The 21,950-nt window shown below is 41.6% G+C and overlaps 1 protein-coding gene across 9 annotated transcripts in view; it reads right to left on the bottom strand.

The window, feature by feature from the left end:
* Positions 1 to 21,950, bottom strand: part of TNIK (TRAF2 and NCK interacting kinase) — a 420,651-nt gene that overhangs the window by 16,162 nt on the left and 382,539 nt on the right. For 4 of the 9 annotated variants that reach the window (XM_070753635.1, XM_070753632.1, XM_070753634.1 and 1 more), the window contains 4 exons: positions 12,197 to 12,361; positions 6,599 to 6,713; positions 3,719 to 3,889; positions 1,306 to 1,449 (listed from right to left, as the gene is read on the bottom strand). In XM_070753635.1, coding sequence (XP_070609736.1) covers positions 1,306 to 1,449; positions 3,719 to 3,889; positions 6,599 to 6,713; positions 12,197 to 12,361 — 595 coding nt within the window. Of the gene's footprint in view, positions 1 to 1,305; positions 1,450 to 3,718; positions 3,890 to 6,598; positions 6,714 to 12,196; positions 12,362 to 12,980; positions 13,038 to 21,950 lie in introns of all 9 variants that reach the window. The other 5 variants (XM_070753630.1, XM_070753629.1, XM_070753628.1 and 2 more) reach the window with 2 other exon arrangements.

A 21,950-nucleotide genomic window follows, 5' to 3' on the forward strand; every position in this document is an offset into this window, starting at 1 on the left:
AGAAGGCACACTGGTGCACTTATGCATGCCCCTTACTGACCTCTAAGGAACCTGGAGAGGTCAATCGTGGATAGTCTAAGGGAAAAATGTTGGGGGTTAGGGGTTGACACTACTGAGTCAGGTAATGAGTTCCACGTTTCGACAACTTGGTTGCTGAAGTCATATTTTTTACAGTCAAGTTTGCAGCGGTTAATATTAAGTTTGACTCTTAAAAATTAAGGGCTCCATTAGAAGGTGATTTGAGCAAACTGAGTCTTCTAAATCAACAAATCAATTTTATTTCAGGTCCCTCTGAAACTGATCCAAGGATTTCACACATCTGTGTGTCAGCATATGATATTTCTGCAGATAAATGAGGTGGTTTTCATGCATTCAATGTGAGCCAGCTGTAGGGATTTAACACATGGTGTGCATATATCTTGCCTGTTTACTCCTTAGTGAAATAAGAAAATGCTATTTGTTTGTTTCCGTAGCTTACAGGATACTGTACATCTACTGTTCCATTTGACAGTGGTTTCATTTTCCAATTCATCTTCTGGGCATGGAGGTTGCATAGGATGGTTGTTGTCAACTTGCAAAGCTTTCAAGTTGCCATAAGCAGTAGGGATGAGGCGGGGAGAACTGACAGAGCTGCTGAACTGTCCCAACCGAAAAAACATTCAACACATGCCTTTCTCAAGATAGTATTCTAGGCTACCAGAGTCAGCAGGAGGGGCGAGGTTTTTACAGCCCACCAGCGTGATTCATTGGAGAATGTGATTTATGACCTGTCCAGGGAGGAGGGGGCAGAAAAGATCACGGGCCCCCGTAAATTACATGAGGTCAGAGCCGACTCCACCAGAGTAATTGCCAGGATGTTGCTCCTAATAAATGACTGTATTTCTTTTGAACCTTGGCTCGTGGCTCATTTATTAATAAGGGCATCTTTCAGAAACTTCACAGTTGTGCTGAAACTGATCTCCTGTTCTTGTTTGAATGAAAAGGCAATTAGAGTCTAAACGTATGCTAGTTATCGCTAACATGAAACGATCCAGTTCCAATCTTACTGGCTTTTTAAATCAAAACCTGCAAAATATACCTTGGCTTTCACTACAGATGGAATTAGAAGCTTGGAAGACACCAGGAGTATTATAGAACAGTGTTTCCCAACCTTGGCAACGTGAAGATATCTGGACTTCAACTCCCAGAATTCCCCAGCCAGCATTCGCTGGCTGGGGAATTCTGGGAGTTGAAGTCCAAATAACTTCACGTTGCCAAGGTTGGGAAACACTGTTATAGAAGCATGATGTAGTCTTGCAATTATACCTGAGATAGTTACTAGGACGTTGAGGCCTTCTAACACATCCATTTGCTGGAACCGTCTCCTATTGATCAGATTGTACACTTTTCCTTGTCCGCTCCGATCCAACAGCATAAGCCCATTCTCGGTTCCCACCAGCAAGTTTACACCTATATAAGGAAAAGAAGGAGACGAAACAAAAATTGGGGTCAACAATGACAAAATAAGGGGATCGAAGTACAGCTGCAACACTGGAGTTAACTAGCAGACCAATATTTTTAAATAAAATAAGGATGAAATAAATATTTAGGAAACATTTTGTTTTCTTTTTATAAACTGCATGACCTTATATGGAAGAGGCAAAATGGGGGAAGAATGTCTCTTTCAGGACTGTTTTTGCAATCCGGAGTTTTATACGACTGGTATTAAAAATATATAGTACAATCAGAAATATCTGTTTCCATTTTAAGCAGGGGCATCTTATTCATTTGAACCAATGGTCTCACTATTGGCTATATACTTCAATTGCTTAGGATAGTGCTTCTCCATTATTTTCTGTTACACCCCCCCCAGGAAAAAGTAAACATTTTGCACCCCCTCTACTCTCCACAATGTCTCGTGGCCCCCCCACCTGCCTGCCCCCCCCAATCCGCTACCAGCTGCACTCGCTACTGGCAGGCCACAACACAGCCAAACTCAGAGGGCACCAATGTCCCCTAATCCTCTTTTCTTTCTAATATTTTCTTCTTAACCTGATACCATTATTTCCATATTAAAATCTCTAAGGGAGCATATACAGTGGTACCTCTACCTAAGAACGCCTTTACTTATGAACTTTTCTAGATAAGAACCAGGTGTTCAATATTTTTTTGCCTCTTCTCAAGAACCATTTTCCACTTACAAACCTGAGCCTCCGAAACTGTAACCAGAAAAGGCAGGGAGAAGCCTCCGTGGGGCCTCGCTAGGAATCTCCTGGGAGGAAATAGGGCCGGAAAAGGCAGAGAGAAGCCTCTGTGGGGCCTCTCTAGGAATCTCCTGGGAGGAAACAGGGCCGGAAAAGGCGGAGAGAAGCCTCTGTGGGGCCTCTGTAGGAATCTCCTGGGAGGAAACAGGGCCAGAAAAGGCAGGGAGAAGCCTCTGTGGGGCCTCTCTAGGAATCTCCTGGGAGGAAACAGGGCCTCCACCCTCCCTGGGGTTTCCCCAATGGCATGCATTATTTGCTTTTACATTGATTCCTATGGGAAAAAATGCTTCTTCTTACTTAAGAACCTGGTCACGGAACAAATTAAGTTCATAAGGTACCACTCTATTTATACGAATTAAGTTCATAGAGGTACCACTCGTGATCCCCCGTTTATTGCGTCCCCAACCATTGCGAACAGGGTACTTCGCTATTTTTCAACCCGGAAGTCAAAAATACCATCTACGCATGCGTGCCGGGCACGCATGCGTAGATGGCAGCGGCTTCCCTGGGTCTTCCCCCTCTTGCTGGCGTCAGCGAGGAGTTTCCCCACCGCCCAGGCAAACTCCTCGCTGCCGCCCGCCCTTCGCCCGCCCACGCCGTTCATTCTCGCCGCTTTTGAGCTGAGTCCGGGAGCGAATTCGCTCCCGGACTCAGCTCAAAAGCGCCGATAGCAAGCGGCAAGGAACGGCTTGTCTCGGCGCTTTCGAGCTGAGTCCGGTCAGCTCGAAAGCGCCGAGACAAGCCGTTCCTTGCCGCTTGCTATCGGCGCTTTTGAGCTGAGTCCGGAAGCGAATTCGCTTCCGGACTCAGCTCAAAAGCGCCGAGAGCCAGCGCCCCCCGGACCCCCAACCCGGGTTTGGGGGGCTGCTAGGAAGCCCTCCATGCCGGCGGCAAACAGCCGCCCCGCCCCCAATCTTCGGCTCCTCGCTAGCGCTGTGGGAGTAAAAACACCGTCTGCACATGCGCAGACGGTGTTTTTACTTCCGCATCGCTACTTCGCGAAAACCCGCTCGTTGCGGGGGCTCCTGGAACGGAACCCTCGCAACGAGCGGGGGATCACTGTATTTATACAATTATTGCCATAGAAAGAGGCTATGAGATTTTGAACAGCCCACTGTATTAAACTGTTTTCATTTTCTACTCAAAGCCAAGGAATTGGCTCTTGCCAATTTTAGGAAATTCTACTTTAATGTAATTTATATTAAATATATGGTCTGCAAATATTCCGACTGCAATACCAGTAAAACCATAAAAACAGCCTCTGCTTAGGCTTAACACACACCGATGGTCATGACCTACTTAATGATTTAACATTTGCACGTTCATTTCCACATATCCATTCAGAACTGCAATAAAAACACTGGACTAAATTCTATTATCTTTTGAACAGAAGTATTTTTTTTTCTTCTCCCCTCTCTTTCAATCCTGCAGACTTCATTTCCAATATTTACATGAATAATAAAATGTATATTTACCCCATAAAGCAGCACATAGGATTTCTGAATTGAAGCGTTTCTTGTACTTTCGGATCTCTGGTGTATCACTATGAGGACGGATGTTGGTGGGATTCACATTTACTACAGAAATTTTTCTGGCTTCATTAAGCTTGGCCTGTTCTTGCCTTAGCAGCTCACTGGTAAATAATGCTGAAAAGGGGGGAAAACACAGAAGCAGCTTTGTTAAATATGTTGGGGGAAAGATCAAAAGCAACATGAGAAAATATTATTTTACTGAAAGGGTAGTAGATACTTGGAACAAACTTCCAGCAGACGTGGTTGGTAAATCCACGGTAACTGAAATTAAACATGCCTGGAATAAACATAGATCCATCCTAAGATAAAATACAAAACATAGTATAAGGGCAGACTAGATGGATCATGAGGTCTTTTTCTGCCGTTAGTCTTCTATGTTTCTATGGAACTGAGAGATTTTATCAGATTTTTAATTGCACGATTCTGTAATGGAACAAGTCTAGGGTTGCATAGCATTCAATATGGTACCTGGGTGTCTTATTGTCCTAATAATCTACATTTTAATAAATTCTCTTTAACTAAAAAATGGGAAAGCTGGCATGCTACAAACCAAAGGCCAACGTTAACCCAAGTGTGCCCCAGAAACTTTCTTGAACATTAAGAATAAGGAGTAGATGCAGCTCAAACTTTGTTTCAACATTAGCCCAGACTGAAATAGGTGAAAGTTAAAGGGCATATAGTTATTTATTTATTTATTTATTTATTCATTCATTCATTCATTCATTCATTCGTCCAATACACAAATACATAGGAAGAAAATAGACATGTGGTAATATATATAAGGGTAAAAGTGAACTTAGAGGAGACGATATATGAAAGAAAGAAAATATATATGATAAGTGAGAGAAAGGAAAGACAATTGGACAGGGGATGAAAGGCACACCAGTGCACTTATGTACTCCCCTTACTGGCCTCTTAGGAACCTGGAGAGGTCAATCGAGGAGAGTCTAAGGGAGAAATGTTGGGGGTTAGGGGTTGACACAATTGAGTCCGGCAATGAGTTCCACGCTTCGATAACTCGATTGTTGAAATCATATTTTTTACAGTCAAGTTTGGAGCGGTTCGTATTAAGGTTGAATCTGTTGCGTGCTCTTGTGTTGTTGCGGTTGAAGCTGAAGTAGTCATTGACCGGTAGGACGTTGCAGCATATGATCTTGTGGTCAATACTCAAATTGTGTTTTAGGCGCCGTAGTTCTAGGCTTTCTAGGCCCAGGATTGTTAGTCTATTTTCGTAGGATATTCTGTTTCGAGTGGAGGAGTGAAGGGCTCTTCTTGTGAAGTATCTTTGGACATTTTCAAGGATGTTGATGTCTGAGATGTGGTATGGGTTCCAGACAGATGAGCAGTAGTCTAGGATGGGTCTGGCAAAAGTTTTGTAGGCTCTTGTGAGTAGTGTGAGATTGCCTGAGCAGAAGCTGCGTAGGATCAGGTTAACAACTCTAGAAGCTTTTTTGGCAATATTGTTGTAGTGGGCTTTAGCACTTAGGTCATTCGATATTAGTATTCCAAGGTCTTTTACTGAGTGTGGGTTAGCAGTGAGAGATTGTTTATTCAGTTTGTATGTGCGGTTTGGATTCTTTTTGCCGATGTGGTTATGTTTGCTAACGCGGTTATTTTCTGAGGCTCTGAAGATTTCCTTTCTTTTCCTCCCTCCCTGACAATTGATATGTTGCGTCAATTGTCAAGAAGTGACTCTACGCAGCTCACTCAAGAAGATGAAGTCATTAAATAATAATAATAATGATATTGAAAAATACCAAAAACAGAATCAGTAGAAGAATATACTACACACAATATGGAGGTTAAGCCTAACACAAGCATATTTCCCATCAATAACCATTAGGGATCTAATCCCCCTCATATTCTGGACATAAATTGTTTCAACTCCTACCCTCAATACGACACTATGGAGACCACGACCACTGCACACCACGACAACTAGACACCAGAACAGTTTTCCCCCGAAAGCCATCACTCTGCTTAACAAGTGCTTAACACTCTGCTTAACAATTCCGTCAACACTGTGAAACTATTCACTAAGACTGGCATAGGCAGGACACCCTGTATTTTCTTTCAACATCTTTCACTGCAAATTGGTTGCTCTGGGGTGGAGCTCCATTTTCGCTACCCCACTACGTTCCTCCCCATCCGGCGACTACTTCAGCTTCAACCACAACAACACAAGAGCACACAACAGATTTAAACTTAATATTAACCGCTCCAAACTTGACTGTAAAAAATATGACTTCAGTAACCGAGTTGTCGAAGCATGGAACTCATTCTGCGGAGTCTGCGGAGAGGGGCGGCATAAAAATCCAATAAATAAATAAAATAAATAAATAAATTACTGGACTCCATAGTGTCATCCCCAAACGCCCAACACTTTACCCTTAGATTACCTACGGTTGACCTATCCAGATTCCTAAGAGGTCAGTAAGGGGCGAGTACAAGTGCACTAGAGTGCCTTCCGTCCCCTGTCCTATTGCTCTCCTATATCTCCTATACCTTTCTTCTATTCCTATATCTCTTCTTCTATTCTTTCATTGATATGTTCTATTACTATACCTTCTTTTCTATTATTTCTTAGATGTATTTTACTATGAGTATCTCCTCTATAACCTTCATCATATATTTTACTATGTGTATATAGATATATACCCACTAAAACCCTCATTGTGTATTGGACAAAATAAATAAATAAAATAAATCTGCCTCTCCCTAGGATCAAACTCATATTCTCCTGATTGTGTGGCGAGAGCTCCTCCTCTAGGCCACCATACCACTTATCCATGTATTTCATGCCATACGCTGAATACATTTTACCTGTAGCAGAGGATTCTTCATCATCATCTTCGTCTTCATCAGTCGGAGAGGTCTGATACACTCTGGTGTCCACAAATGGGGCGAAAGAAGCTTTTGTGCTGCTCCCCATGCCGTACTATAAAGGGAAGAACAAAGAAACGATTCATAAGGTTGTCATCACCACCTTGATCACCCATGGTATCCTTGTGTTACAATGTGTGCCCAGCTGTGCCCAGCTGTGCAGACCTAGGTTTGCTTGTTGGTATTTTCATTTAAGAAACATAGAAACATAGAAGTCTGACGGCAGAAAAAGACCTCATGGTCCATCTAGTCTGCCCTTATACTATTTCCTGTATTTTTATCTTACAATGGATATATGTTTATCCCAGGCATGTTTAAATTCAGTTACTGTGGATTTACCAACCACGTCTGCTGGAAGTTTGTTCCAAGCATCTACTACTCTTTCAGTAAAATAATATTTTCTCATGTTGCTCTGGATCTTTCCCCCAACTAACTTCAGATTAAGGACTACTTTAATGGTATAGATCAGTGATGGCAACCTATGGCACACGTGCTATAGGTGGCACGCAGAGCCATATCTGCTGGCACACGAGCCGTTGCCCTAACTCTGTGCATGCTGGCTAGCTGATTTTCGGCTAGACTCTGGGAGGATATTTCGGCTTCCGTAAGAGCCTCCAGGGGGTAGGGGAAGGCATCACAGAGACTGTCTCTTTGGAGAGGCAAAATAATTAACTGTCCTTTCCAGCAGAAACATCTGATATATTCAGCTGTATTTCATCGGACGGTGAAAAAACCAAGGTGGGAGGGAGGGGAATACTTTTAACCGGGGCAATTGGATTCCTTTTCCTAGCATTTATTTAAAAAACCACTGCCATCCAGCACCACTCCTGCAGTCCAGGATAAAAGTTTAAGCTATCGCACGAATCCCAGCGACCGATAAAGTCCCACAGAGTTGGCCTTCTCCGGGTCCCGTCGACCAAACAATGTCGCTTGGCGGGCCCTAGGGGAAGAGCCTTCTCTGTGGCGGCCCCGGCCCTCTGGAACCAACTGCCCCTGGAGATTAGAATTGCCCCCACCCTCTCTGTCTTTTGTAAACTACTCAAGACTCATTTATACCGCCAAGCATGGGGGAGATATTCCTTCCCCATAGGTCATTACAAGTTATGCATGGTATGTCTGTGTGTATGTTTGGTTTTATAATAAAGGTTTTTAGTTGTTGTATTATTGGATTGTCACATGCTGTTTTTATCATTGTTGTTAGCCGCCCCGAGTCTATGGAGAGGGGCGACATACAAATCCAATAAATTATTATTATTATTTTTATTATTATTAATTGGATTTGTATGCCGCCCCTCTCCGAGAACTCGGGGTGGCTCACAGCACATAATAAAACAGTAGAAAAACAATCCAATTAATAACATAAACAATCGTTAAAAAATTCTAATTTTAAAACTTCAATGAACAATTCATACAACAGTCATACTAGAAAACATTCATTGGTCAGGAGGGAAGATCTAGTAACCCAAGGCCTGGCGACAGAGATGAGTTTTTAAACTCTTTCAGAAGGCAAGGAGGGTGGGAGCAGTGTGAATCTCCGGAGGGAGTTGATTCCAGAGGGCTGGGGCCCCCACAGAGAAGGCGCTTCCCCTAGGTCCTGCCAGCCGACATTGTTTGGCCAATGGGTCCCTAAGGAGACCAACTCTGTGGGACCTCACCGGTCACTGGAATTTGTGCGGCAGAAGACGGTCTCGGAGATAGTCTGGTCCCATGCGATACATACATACAGGTAGTTCCTTGACTTACTATTAATTTAGCAACAGTTTTAATTTACAACTTTGGCACTGAAAAAAAGTTACTTATGATTGTGGTTGTGTCATCAAAATTTAGGTTGCCATGTTTTTGGAGTCACGTGATTTGTGGTTTCTGACAAGCAGTCAATGGGAAGAGCCAAATTAAGCCAGATTTGCTTAACAACTGTGGCAAAAAAAAAAAAAAAGTTCATACAATTGGGTGAAGTTTACATCACAACTGCCTTGTTTAGAAAGGGAATCTCTATTCCAAATGGGGTCGAAGGTCAAAGTCTACCTGTAGTCAGAGAGTCATTACACCAGCCTGCCAGGTATAACCCAAATCATGGCAGGGGCTGTTAAAATACATGAAGGGTGAATTTGGAAGTGACCATCTACAAATTACAGTTTGTTCAGAAGACACGTGTAATTATGAGCACCCCATGGTCTGCCCACGTTCTTCTATCCCTGCTTTGTGAACTACATTAGCTTCCTGATTCTTTCCCGGTGCAATTGAAGGTGCTAGGTATCACCCTAGATACAACAGGGTTGGGTTATTTCTCTCGGGACATCTTCTCATTTCACTAGGTCTGGTAGAATGGGTGTTCTCCAAGTCCCTTCCCTTAAACATTACTGGTTGGTGACACCTAAACAGTGTGCCTTTTTTTAGCAACTTCCCTACAATTTGGAACATACTTTCCTATAAGATTGTCAAGGCTACTCTCCTCCTGGTCTTCCCAAAAGCTGTCTTGGTTTTGTCCACAAGCCTTGGGGTTGTGAGTTTAGAGCCCACAGTTCATTTGGATACTATGTTGTGCTTGAACGTTCTGGGACAAAGTTCTCCAACCTTTCCAGATTTGCAGACTGGGGTGTATGTATGCGTGAGAGAGGGATGGTTCCTTGAAGTACATGCGCATATGCTTGTCCACTGCTTGAGATGCGCACACAGGCATGCATTCACCTGCTACTTCAATGGCTTGGTTGGGAACAGCTCAAGGTCCAATAGTGGCCCTTATATAGTTCTCATCATCAGTGTTCCCTCTAATTTTTTTTTGGGGTGGGCGGAAAAGTATAGTGTCTGAGCGGCAGTCCCTTCGGGACTGGGCGGCACAGAAATATTAAATAAACAAACAAACAAACAAACAAACAAACAAATAAAAAACCCACCCTGTTTTGCCTCAGAGAATTTCAAAATAAAATACTGTACTGTGTGTCTATAACAGTGAGCTCATAATAGGGCAACTCTATCAATATCAAAATGCCACTTAAATAGTTGAGCTAGTTTCAAACTAGATTTTGATTTTCTTTCTCTCTTCCTTACTCCCATTCTTTTTCTTTCTCTTTTCCTTCCTCTCTTTTTTCTATCTGTTTCTCTCTCTTCCTCTCTTCCTCTCTCTCTCCTTCCCTCTCACTCTTTCCCTCTCGGCTTCTGGGCAGGTTTGAAAAACTCTGAGTTGATGATGATTTTTAAGTGAGCGATTGCTCACTGCTCAGCTTAGAGGGAACTATGCTCATCATTCCTATCATCCTTTTCCTCCCACTTATGACTGTAACTTAGAAACATAGAAGTCTGACGGCAGAAAAAGACCTCATGGTCCATCAAGTCTGCCCTTATACTATTTTCTGTATTTTATCTTAGGATGGATATATGTTTATCCCAGGCATGTTTAAATTCAGTTACTGTGGATTTACCAACCACATCTGCTGGAAGTTTGTTCCAAGGATCTACTACTCTTTCAGTAAAATAATATTTTCTCATGTTGCTTTTGATCTTTCCCCCAACTAACTTCAGATTGTGTCCCCTTGTTCTTGTGTTCACTTTCCTATTAAAAACACTTCCCTCCTGGACCTTATTTAACCCTTTAATATATTTAAATGTTTCGATCATGTCCCCCCTTTTCCTTCTGTCCTCTAGACTATACAGATTGAGTTCATTAAGTATTTCCTGATACGTTTTATGCTTAAGACCTTCCACCATTCTTGTAGCCCGTCTTTGGACCCGTTCAGTTTTGTCAATATATTTTTGTAGGTGAGGTCTCCAGAACTGAACACAATTGAACTTGTTGCTTGTATCCTTACAATTTATGTTAATATTGATTGTTTCCTGATTGCTTATTTGTACCCTATGACAATCATTAAGTGTTGTACCTCATGATTCTTGACAAATGTATCTTTTTCTTTTATGTACACTGAGAGCATCTGCACCAAGACAAATGTCCAATCCCACTCGGCCAATAAAGAATTCTACTCAGTTCTCTTCTGTTTTGTTCTGTTTTGCTTTTGTTGGCTTTTATGCTTCCTATCATTTTACTTTTTTTGAGAGCCACCCAAGATTATGTTACATAAGGCGGGCAGCTACACAAATCTTATATCTATAAATCAATCAAAACATAAAACGTGTGGTTCTGGGAAAACAGTGAGGCTGGTCAATCTAGTCCCTTTTTCTGAAAATTCTGCTTCACAACGGTAATGGCTCTAAATATTGCAAGAACTGCAGTTCTTTCTTGTGCAACTATATGGCACTGCACATCAGTATTTTTAACATACAGCGATAATTGTTCAGGATCTTGGAAGGTTTGGCGTTTCTCCAACATGCTGCATAATGCCACAGCAACACCATCAGTAATGAGAAGGGTTGAGCAAAAGTAGCAATTATTGCCTTTTCTAGAATATACTTCCTGCTTCATTTGGGGGGTTTATAGCTACCAACATGTGGAATGATTGTATCTTGGGAGCATTCTAATTTCTTTCTCATCCCTTTGTAACAAGGGAGGAAGTACTGCCGAGATTCTGTTTGTCATCTTAATACAGAATGCAATTAAGAAAAGAGATGGAAAGTTTTCCCCCGCACACAAGAGTGCCTCTATAAAACAGAACGCTTCAAATAGAATAGAATAGAATAGAATTCTTTATTGGCCAAGTGCGATTGGACACACAAGGAATTTGTCTTGGTGCATATGCTCTCAGTGTACATAAAAGAAAATATAGATTTGTCAAGAATCATGTGGTACAACACTTAATGATTGTCATAGGAATCAAATAAGCAATGAAGAAACAATCAATATTAATAAAAATCTTAGGATACAAGCAACAAGTTACAGTCATACAGCCCTAAGTGGGAGGAAAAGGATGATAGGAATGATGAGAAAAAAGTAGTAGAAATAGAAGTGCAGACTTAGTAAAAAGTTTGACAGTGTTGAGGGAATTATTTGTTTAGTAGAGTGATGGCGTTCGGGAAAAAACTGTTCTTGTGTCTAGTTGTCTTGGTGTGCAGTGCTCTGTAGCAACGTTTTGAGGGTAGGAGTTGAAACAATTTGTGTCCAGGATTTGTATGCCGCTCCGAGTCTTCGGAGATGGGCGGTATACAAATCCAAATAAATAAATAAATAAATGAGTGAGTGAGTGAGTGAGTGAGTGAGTGAGTAAGAAAGTAAGTAAGTAAGTAAGTAAGTAAGTAAGTAAGTAAGTAAGTAAGTAAGTAAGTAAGTAAGTAAGTAGGAGTTGAAACAATTTGTGTCCAGGATTTGTATGCCGCTCCGAGTCTTCGGAGATGGGTGGTATACAAATCCAAATAAGTAAGTAAGTAAGTAAGTAAGTAAGTAAGTAAGTAAGTAAGTAAGTAAGTAAGTAAATAAATAAATACGAGGGTCAGTAAATATTTTCACCGCCCTCTTTTTGACTCATGCAGTATACATGGAAGGCAGGTTGGCGGCAATTGTTTTTTCTGCAGTTCTGATTATCCTCTGAAGTCTGTGTCGAAACAAAGGGAAAAAGACAAGTGTCTACAACCCAAAGGGCCTCTGCTACCTACTTCAGCCACTGGCTCCATCTCTTGCCCATGGGTGGAGACTCTCCCCAAGCCCTCAGTCGGCGTGCCCGCAGGTGAGTGACTTTGTTGCACTAGATCGGGAAGGTTGACATGGCCAGCAAAGCCATTGCTGGCCGGGTGGCCTGAGCGCTTGTGGTCACCAGAAGTCTGCAGAGACACAAGTCATTTGGAAAAGAAGAGGAAGAGGAATTGTAGAAGGAAATTAAAAAAAAACCACAACCCAAGGTTGCCATGTCAACCCACACCCTTATGCAAACATGGAAACAAGACCCCGGTTTTTTGACATACAACATGCAGCAAGAGGCAACTATCAACAGTGGTGACATTGGTAGGGCATGCAACACAAATGAATACAAAGGCCAGGAAGTTGGTGGCACCATGCTTCTGCATCAGAAGAAAGGTGATTCTGATTTTCTTTCTCAAAGACCGTGAATCTAGAAGTGCTAGAAACATATACCAATGGGAAAGGCTATCGGGTAGGTGACAGGCTGCAGAAGAGATAACTATAAGGACAGGGGAGTCAACATGGTTTTCATGTTTCAAGCAGGTGTTTGGGAGCTGTGGATCTGGAAATGCCTACAGGTTCCGTGACAGCTGACAACCAGTGTAGAGGTGCTGACTGTAGGATATAGAGCTTTCAAAGAAGTGACTGGCACAAACAGAACAGCTTGATGAAGTGTCCTATCCGGATCCCAGGATTCTCACACCACTGGAGATGTGTCCTGATAGCACGATTATTGCAAGTGTAGCCTAGTGTGATACTTGCCCTCATTGCAAATTCACTGGGCTTCTTTACTGGGCCAGAGATAATTTTAGAAATAAACTGGTGGGGAAAAAAATGTGGATCTGAATGTAGTTTCATCACAATGTGCTTGCCATTTTCTATACAGTATCTTACATTAACAGAATCTTGTAACAGACTTTATAAGAAGGCATATTAAAATGTGCTTGACATAATTAGTTGGTTTCATTCTTTACCTTTGGGTAGCGATGTTCAATTTTAGCAATGCTTAACAGCATATAGACATATAGATGGTGAACCATTCCCTCGGGTGCCAAAGGCATGTGCACACACACTATCGCGTCCTTGTGAGTGTCCACACCCATAATTCAATGTCTGGGGAGGGCAAAAATTGTCTCCCCTGCCCCCCCTCCCCCCGCTGGAGGCCCTCAACTTCTGGTGGGCTCAGAAGGTCTGTTTTTCACCTTCTCCAGGCTCTAGAGACTTCCCTGGAGCCTGGGGAGGACAAAAACGCCCTCTTACATCCCCCTGGAGGACCTCCGGAAGCCAAAAATGCCCTCCCGGAGCCTCTATGTGAGCCGGAAATCAGTTGGCCACAGCGCACATACGTGCTGGAGCTGACTCAGGACAATGGCTCGTGTGCCGGCAGATATGGCTCTGCGTGCCACCTGTGGCACCCATGCCATAGGTTCGTCATCACTGATATAGACCAACTATCCCATGGGAAATATCCAATACCTGCGGCATTCTTAGACTGGTAATATTAAAGTTCTCTTTATAGAAGCTTTCCCCAACTAGCTGTCCTCCAGAGCAGGGGTAGACAAAGTTGGCTCTTCTATGACTTGTAGACTTCAACTCCCAGAATTCCTCAGCCAAGCATGCTAGCTCAGGAATTCTGGGAGTTGAAGTACACATGTCATAGAAGAGCCAACTTTGCTTACCCCCACTCCAGAGGAACCAATCTTCAACTCCATAATATGGTACTTCAGCCTAGCTGGTCTATGATGACCAGATTAGGACAGGCAGTCAGATGACCAGATTAGGACAGGTAATCCTCAATTTACAACAGTGCATTTGGTGACCGTTCAAAGTTACAACGACACTTACTTATGACCATTTTTCACACTTATGACCATTGCAGCATCTCCATAGTCATATGATCAACATTTAGACACTTGGCAACTGACTCATATTTATGATGGTCACAGTGTCCTGGGATCATGTGATCGCCTTTTGCGACCTTCGGACAAGCGACATCAATGGAAAAGCCAGATTTGCTTAACAACGGAATCACTAACTTAATGACGGAATCATTTCCTGCCAATTGTGGCAGGAAAGGGTGTAAAATGGGCAAAGTTCACTTAACAAATGTCTCCCTTAGCCAATAGAGATTTGGGGCTCAATTATGGCCCTACGTCGAGATCTACCTGTGAGAATTTAAGGCAAAGTCAGAAGGGGAAGTACTTTTACTCAGAGGTAAAGTAGCTTTTAAAGCTCTAAAGTCCATTTAAAGTAGTTTTTTTTCCAGTTGGATCAACTGGAAAAGCTACTTTAAAGACCCCCTGGCCTTTACCTCTGAGTAAAGGTACCTCCCCTTCTGAAAGGCCCCCTCCTGGCCTTTTGAAAAGCTTTAAAAACAGAGCTTTGCTGACAGTCCTGGGGCCGTTGAGCAATGAGATCTTGCTCCAGCCAGTAGTGTGCTAGTGGAATGGTTGAGTGTTAGATGAAAGCTTTTAATATTATTGGGTTTTATATTGTGTTTTGTTTTTTTTATCCTTGTACGCTGCCCTCAGTCCACTGGAGAAGGGCAGCCTATAAATTCAAATAATAAATAAATAAATAGATAAATAGATAAATAGATAGATAGATAAATAAATAAATAAATAAATAAATCTCTCTATATTCTCACTAAATAACTACATTTCTCCCCTTCTGCATGTCAGCGTGAGGTTCATCTATTTATCAAACACATTTAAGAAAACAGATACAGGAATAGGTCTTCTCCAGGTCCCGTAGACAAAACAATGCCGTCTGGCGGGACCCAGGGGAAGAGCCTTCTCTGTGGCGGCCCCGGCCCTCTGGAATCAGCTCCCCCTGGAGATTAGGACTGCCCCCACCTTCCTTGCCTTTTGCAAACTCTTGAAAACTCATCTATGTCGCCAGGCATGGAGGAATTGATATATCCTTAGCTGTTTTGACTTTATGTATGGTGTGTTTGGGTTGTATGATTGTTTTTAATAGGGTTTTTTTAAATAATAAGCATGATTATGAATACAAGATAAGTGTCCTCGTTATTTCTCTGCACTGGTTCCTGAATTGCCACACTATAAATTCTGGTATCTTGTCAAGTCCTACTGCATAGTTCTGTATATTTCAACACTTCTCTCCTTGATAAGTTCCCACCCCTTGCTTTCTTGTCCTATCCTCATCAGGTGCTTTGGAGAGTAACTTGACTCCCTCTTTTTTGTGGCAGCCCCTGATTAGGCAGGTTACTCTAACTTGAGGTGCAAAGATTAGTAAATGTCTTTCAGTCCCATAGAGCAGTGTTTCCCAACCTTGGCAACTTGAAGAGATGCCGGCTGGGGAATTCTGGGAGTTGAAGTCTAGATCTCTTCAAGATGCCAAGGTTGGGAAACACTGCCCTAGAGCAGATGTCTCCAATCTTGGTAACTTTAAGACTTGTGGGACTTCAACTCCCAGAATTCCTCAGTTGTCCTGCCATAGAGCACAGAAGTTTAGTTGCATATTAGTTTCAATGGAGTTTAGGTACTTTCATTGTAGCAACCCTTCCCTTTCCCCACTTCCAACTGCAGTTGGAGAAACGCAACTTAATCTGGCAAAAGAAAAAAGTATGTTCTTCCTTTCAGTGTCTGCTGGCAATGAAAAAAAGTGAAAAAAAGAGAAAGAAAGCGAGTTGATGCTATTTTAGCTGAATTACAAGCCTGGCAGAAATTCTCGGCAGTGTGTTACAGCTGCAGCAACCTGCTGTTTGTGCCTAATGTGTCACTTATTAAGGAAAGGCTCTAGAGGAGGGTAATGTACCTGAAAGAGATTACCCCAGGCTGCATAAACGGCATCTGCCACAATTCTTAAAACTCTCAATTTAATCAGAGGGCAATGATTTATTTAGGGGAGGGCAGAAAGAGACAGAGAGAGAAATAGAAATCTGATGCACTCATCACAGCATGGTTCTCAAATCCCATCAAGTTTAAGGTCACTTTCAGACACTTTTGCAAAAAAAAAAAAAAAAAAAGGAGTTTACAGAGAAAACACAAATGCAATTTTGCACATGATTTTTGTCAAATGCAAAGGATGGAAAGAAAGAAAATGATGGAAAGAAAATAAAGAAAGAAAATGAAGGATAGAGCAAAAAAAGGGAGATAGGAAGGATAGAAAGACAGACAGAATGAAGAAAAAGAAAGAAGGAAAGGCAGAATGAAGGAAGGAAAGAAGAAAGGAAGGAAGGAAAAAAGAAAAAAAAGGAAAGGAAAGAAAATGAGGATAGAATGAAAGAAAATGAAGGAAGATAGGAAGGATGGAAGGAAGAAAAGAAAGAAAGAAAGAATTAAGAAAAAAGAAGGAAAGAAGGAAAGGCAGAAAGAAGGAAGGAAAGAAGAAAAGAGGGAAGGAAAAAGGAAAGAAAGAAAAAGAAAGAAAAAGGAAAGAAAAAGAAAGAAAAAGAAAATGAAGGATAGAATGAAAGAAAATGAAGAAAGACAGGAAGGAGGGAAGGAGGGAAAGAAGGAAAAAAGAATGAAGAAAAAAGAAAGAAAGAAAGAAAGACAGAATTAAGAAAAAATAAGGAAAGAAGGAAAGGCAGAAAGAAGGAAGAAAAGAAGAAAAGAGGGAAGGAAAAAGGAAAGAAAGAAAAAGAAAGGAAAAGAAAAAGAAAATGAAGGATAGAATGAAAGAAAATGAAGAAAGACAGGAAGGATGGAAGGAGGGAAATAAGGAAAAAAGAATGAAGAAAAAAGAAAGAAAGAAAGAAAGAAAGAAAGAAGGAAGGAAGGAAAGAAGGAAGGAAGGAATAAAAGAAGCCAGCTCACTATATTACCCTTCCTATTGTACTATTTTGGTACAGCACATATTTTATGTCAACAAGTTGGGTGACTTTCTCCATCTGCATTATGTCAGTATCTTATGTCTAGTTTGCACAAGAATCATATTTTAAAGAGGGAAAAGGATGTGTAATGCAGAAGACTTTCATAGAGAGAGTTTTACAGCAGGTCTTTTATCAGCAGACCTTAAAACAGGAGGTGCCGCCAATGAAATCCAGAGAAGGAAAATACTAGAACTTAACATTTTCTAGAACAGTCAAGTTCTATTACTAAACTGCATCGGGGAAGGATTGTTTACGATTTAGAAGATGATTGCAACAGTCAGAGAATCCAGACTGAAAATCTAGGTGACAATTTTGCAACCTATATTTTCTCTTTCCTATTATAGATGCTCTGTTCCATGTCTACCTGTGCATTTCCAGGTCACAAGGTGAAAACAGATGTTTAAACATAACCTGTGTGAGCCCTGGAAGATATGCCTGCTATTAACCAGGGATTTCCGAAGTAGAGAAACTCCCAGCGAGTAGTTGGACAATTGCATGGACATGTACTCTGTATAGAAAAAATACCCTGATACTGCTCTAGCTCCTGCCATCACAATGAAAAGACACTAGAATATGGCCAGAACAGCCAATGCTTGCTTCTAAAAAGAATCTATAGCTGGTTTCAGCAAAATCAACACTACTGCTTTCTCACAAAAAGAAGTGGGTCATTTAATACCAGATATGATGATGATGATAATGATTATTATTTATTGGATTTGTATGCCGCCCCTCTCCGCAGACTCGGGGCGGCTAACAACAATGATAAAAACAGCATGTAACAATCCAATTAATAAAACAACTAAAAACCCTTATTATAAAACCAAACATACACACAAACATACCATGCATAACTTGTAATGGCCTAGGGGAAGGAATATCTTAACTCCCGCATGCCTGGCGACAAAGGTGGGTCTTGAGTAATTTGCGAAAGACAAGGAGGGTGGGGGCCGTTCTAATCTCTGGGGGGAGTTGATTCCAGAGGGCCGGGGCCACCACAGAGAAGGCTCTTCCCCTGGGGATTACTGGACAGTGCAGGTCATCTTCATGTAAGATGTCAGGTATACTTGTGAATGATACACTGATTTCTTCCTTATTGTTTATATGCTGTTCCCTCCCCCCCCCTTTAAGATAGGAGTTCAAGACAGACACAGACCTCAGAGGGTAATCAGAACTACAGAAAAATAAAACAATTGCTGTCAACCTGCTTTCCATTGAGGACCTGTATGCTGCACAAGTCAAAAAGGGCTGTGAAAATATTTACAGCCACCGCACATCCTGGACACAAACTGTTTCAACTCCTACCCTCAAAATTACGCTATAGAGCATTGCACACCAGAACAACTAGACACAAGAACAATTTTCCCCCAAACGCCATCACTCTCCTAAACAAAAAATTCCCTCAACACTGTCAAACTGTTTATTAAGTCTGCACTACTATTAATCTTCTCATCATTCCCATCACCTATCTCTTTCCACTAATGTATGACTGTAACTTTGTTGTTTGTATCTTTACAATTTACCCTTAGATTATCCACGGTTGACCTATCCAGATTCCTAAGAGGCGAGTACAAGTGCACTAGAGTGTCTTCCGTCCCCTGTCCTATTGCTCTCCTATATCTCCTATACCTTTCTTCTATTCCTATATCTCTTCTTCTATTCTTTCATTGATATGTTCTATTACTGTATCTTCTTTTCTATTCTTTCTTAGGTATATTTTACTATGAGTATCTCCTCTATAACCTTCTATGTGTGTATATATATATATATATATATACAGTGTTCCCTTGATTTTTGCGGGGGATGCGTTCCGAGACCGCCCGCGAAGGTTGAATTTCCGCGAAGTAGAGATGCGGAAGTAAATACACTATTTTTGGCCCCTAAATTGCAATTTCCCATTCCCTTAGCAACTATTTAGATTATTACTCACCATGTTTCTTTATTAAAGTTTATTAAAAAAATATTTATTAAAGGTGGACAAAAGTTTGGTGATGACATATGATGTCATTGGGCGGAAAAAAACGTGGTATAGGGGGAAAAACCGCAAAGTATTTTTTAATTAATATTTTTGAAAAACCGTGGTATAGACTTTTCGCAAAGTTCGAACCCGCGAAAATCGAGGGAACACTGTATATATACCCACTAAAACCCTCATTGTATATTGGACAAAATAAATAAAATAAATAAAATAAAAATAAAATATGGACTTGTTCCTAATATGATTGGATTGCTTATTTGTACCTGGACTATATTTAAGTGTTGTACCTTATAATTCTTGGTGAACTTATCTTTTCTTTTATGTACACATGAGAGCATATGCACCAAGGCAAATTCCTTTTGTGTACAATCACACTTGGCCAATAAATATTCTATTCTATTCTGTTCTATTTCTATTTCTATTCTATTCTGACCATGAATCATCTTCTTCCACTTATTCAGTCATGTGGCTTAAGACAAAAAAATAGATGGCCTTTCTTCCCACCCTCCCCATCCCCAAGATTGTTCTCACGATGTATAGGTAATGTTTTGAAGGAAGAGAAAGAGGCAGGAATGGCACCAACTCATGAATGAAAGACAGAATGGGATACAAGAGAGTGGATCTGAATCAGTGTGGGACAAAGCAAGACAGATATGGGCTGGCTGATGCCCTTAGCTAAATTATCCTGCCTTCACTTGCCTCCCACCATCTGACCTTTTGTCTTGACAATATCATCAAGCAAACCTACTCTTTTCATACAAAGAGAAAAAAAGCAGTATTATTTCTCCAGGAAGGGACATTTTTAGAAAGAGGCAGCCTGAGCAAATGAGGTTTGGGGCAAATGCCTATAAAAAGTCTCAATCGTCCAGCTCACGGTTGTCCCGAAAATGCTTGAAAATGTTTCTTTTCTCACCCAAGAAGCTGCTTCTGTTCTAGAAGTGAAGAAGAACTGAAGCAGCTTCTTGGATGAGAAGAAAAAAAAATTCAAAGGAATTCCTCTCCCCCCCCTCAAGAAAACCCAGTTGCCTTTTGAAAAGGCACCTTTGGGACAATGTTTGGACAATATATATATTGTCTAAAACATACATACATACGTATGTATGTATGTATGTATGTATGTATGTATGTATGTGTTGTGGTTAGCTCTGGCCCTGCTCCTGCCCCAAGGATTGTGGATGTGGGGGAGACATCCACATGCTGCAGGCCTGTTTTGCCCCCGGTGGAATCTGCTGATGAAGGCTCCTCTGACCAAGAAGACATGAGTGACAAGGAGGAGGAGAGTGTGGCAGACAGCTCAGAAGGAGATCAATTATCTAGCTCCTCCTTGGATTCGGAACAAGAGTTAATGATACAGCCACGCATGCAGAGAGCGATGCATCGGCAACAACAGCTGAGAGATTATTATCAAAGAAAATGAGGCCACCTGTGGTTGGGTGCGGCTGTGGTAATTAGTGAGACTGCTATAAAGAGCAGCCTGTGGGTTTGGCCATTGTGGAGGATTATCTGATCGTTGTGTTTCGTGACTGCTTTACTGACTTTGACTTTTTGTGTGCTGATTTTTCCCCGCTTTGAAACTAAACCAGAGCAAAGTGTGTTTCACTTTGTGAAAGAAGAAGGACTGTGAATTGCTTCACAGCTGCAAGCTAAGTATCACAGAACTGATAAGGGACTTGTACAAATTACCAGTTTGTTTGGAGATGAGTGCTCTTTGCTATACCAAAAGAGGGCTCAGTTTAAGTGAATTTTCATTATAAAGAACATTGCTTTGAATTTTCAAACGTGTGTGTGTCTGAAATTTGTACCTGTGAATTTTTGGGAGGAGTCTACCAGAGAGCCCGACAGAACACTAACCAACACTTTGAATTGGGTCCGGAAACCAATGCGGAGTGCTGAAGAGACATGGGCCTATCTTGGTAGGCCCACGATAGCTCACGTGGCTGCATTTTACACAATTTGTAGTTTCTGAACACTTTTCAAAGGTAGCCCCATGTAGAGAGCATTGCAGTACTTGAACCTCGAGGTGATAAGGGGATGAGCGACCGTGAGCAAAGAGTCCCTGTCCAAATAGGGCCGTAACTGGTGCACCAGGCAAACTTGGGCAAATGCCCCCCTTGCCACCGTCGAAAGGTGGTGTTCTAAGGTCAGCTGTGAATCAAGGAGGACGCCCAAGTTGTGGACCCTCTTGTGGACCCCCAGGGTGATGGACTGACAGATGGACGTGTCCTTGGGAGGCAGTACCCACAGCCACTCTGTCTTGTCTGAATTGAGCTTGAGCCTTATGGGTGTGGGTATCATACGCATGCGTGCCCTTTTGGCACCTGAGTAAAAAAAGTTTCACCATCACTGATATAGACCAAGATATAATCATTGGTGTGATAAGAATTATAATTAATCTAAATTAGCAACTGAGAGTCTATTCCATATATACGCAATCTGCCCAAATTGAGCCCAAAAGCTCTACTGCCAAGTGAGACTTTTGTTGAGTTTTGTGACCTTTCTTGCTATGGTTGTTAAGTGAATCACTGCAGTTGATAAGTTAATAACTCTGTTGTAAAGTGAACCTGGCTTCCCCATTGATTTGGCCTGTCAAAAGGTTGCAAAAGGTGACCACATGACTTTGGGACCCAGCAAGGGTGATAAGTATGAACCAGCTGCCAAGCAAACTGAATTTTGATCACATGGCCATGGGGATGCTAGGAAAGTTGAAAAATGGTCATAAGTTACTCTTTTTTTTAGTGCCGTTGCAACTTTGAATGGTCATTAAATGAACAATTACAAATGGAGGCCTACTTGTGAATCAAGTTTCTGTTCCACCTTGACAATATCAACTGTGTGCAAACTGCAAGCTTTAAAGTCAGTCTGAAAGAAGAGGAAGATCTGAAAACAACCTTGTTATGTCCTACAGTGTTCGATGCTG

Source organism: Erythrolamprus reginae, chromosome 5, assembly GCF_031021105.1.
Source record: "Erythrolamprus reginae isolate rEryReg1 chromosome 5, rEryReg1.hap1, whole genome shotgun sequence".
NCBI lineage: Eukaryota > Metazoa > Chordata > Lepidosauria > Squamata > Dipsadidae > Erythrolamprus > Erythrolamprus reginae.